General features: G+C 54.2%; 1 protein-coding gene across 1 annotated transcript in view; it reads right to left on the bottom strand.

Moving 5' to 3' along the window:
* The window catches only part of LOC113210281 (ribosomal protein S6 kinase alpha-5), a gene marked incomplete in the record, with an annotated part of 69,369 nt that overhangs the window by 17,569 nt on the left and 50,974 nt on the right, over window positions 1-826 (bottom strand). Inside the window, 1 exon segment of the mRNA XM_052269847.1 lies at window positions 495-610. Coding sequence (XP_052125807.1) covers window positions 495-610 — 116 coding nt within the window.

The raw sequence follows: 826 nt of genomic DNA, 5'->3' as shown, positions 1-826 counted from the left end.
CCACCACCCCCTTCTTTTTCCAGTCGCCAGTTCTCCACGTTCGCGGCCGGCCTCGGCTCGGACAGAGGAGAGGAGGAGGACGGACGGGACAAGCTGGCGATGATAATCGGACCGGCGAAAACAAAAACAGTAATAATCGATGCCGAAGGTCTCCGGCGAAACGCGTCAAGAGGAGTCCAGAAGGGGCGGACTTGAAGGAGAGCGCGAAAGACAGGCAGAGAAAAATGGAGAGAGAGAAAGAGAGACGCAGAGACTGACTTTGCTTTAGCAGCATGTCCTTTTGTTTCCTCTTCGCCCCAAGTATCATTCCCGCGTTCGTCGTTGTGATTATTGTGTTTTTTTTCCTCATCGCTGACAACAACTACCGAGCGGCAGCGCATATCAACGGCCGATAACAAACCGAAAACAAGTGACGGTCGCGCGAGGCTCCCCCGGGCCAGGCCGGGCCGGGGGCCGGGCCCACTCAGAGAGCAGGTCAGGATCACCCAACTCACCTTGTGGAGGTGCTCGAGCGCCAGGATGATCTCGCCGATGTAGATGCGGACCTGCTCCTCCGTGAAGTGCTCGCGCTGGTACAGGTGGGTGAACAGCTCACCGCCACTCACGTAGTCTGGAAAAAAGCGAGGCACGCGAAAAATTAGTTGTGCACAGCAACCGGAAGACAGTATACTTTTCATAATAGTGAAACATTTCGCTAAGTGTTAACCCGGAAGAACATTTACCTAAATCAATTGCTAAATCGGACAGGGCAGGCTTATATTATGTAACAGCGAATAAGGGGCGGGGACCTGTGTCCTAGGGGTGAGAGGGAAGGGAAGGAGGATTG

The sequence above is a fragment of the Frankliniella occidentalis genome, unplaced genomic scaffold, assembly GCF_000697945.3.
Source record: "Frankliniella occidentalis isolate FOCC.00 unplaced genomic scaffold, Focc_3.1 Scaffold105, whole genome shotgun sequence".
Taxonomy (NCBI): domain Eukaryota; kingdom Metazoa; phylum Arthropoda; class Insecta; order Thysanoptera; family Thripidae; genus Frankliniella; species Frankliniella occidentalis.
This window is presented reverse-complemented; position numbering and strand designations above follow the sequence as displayed.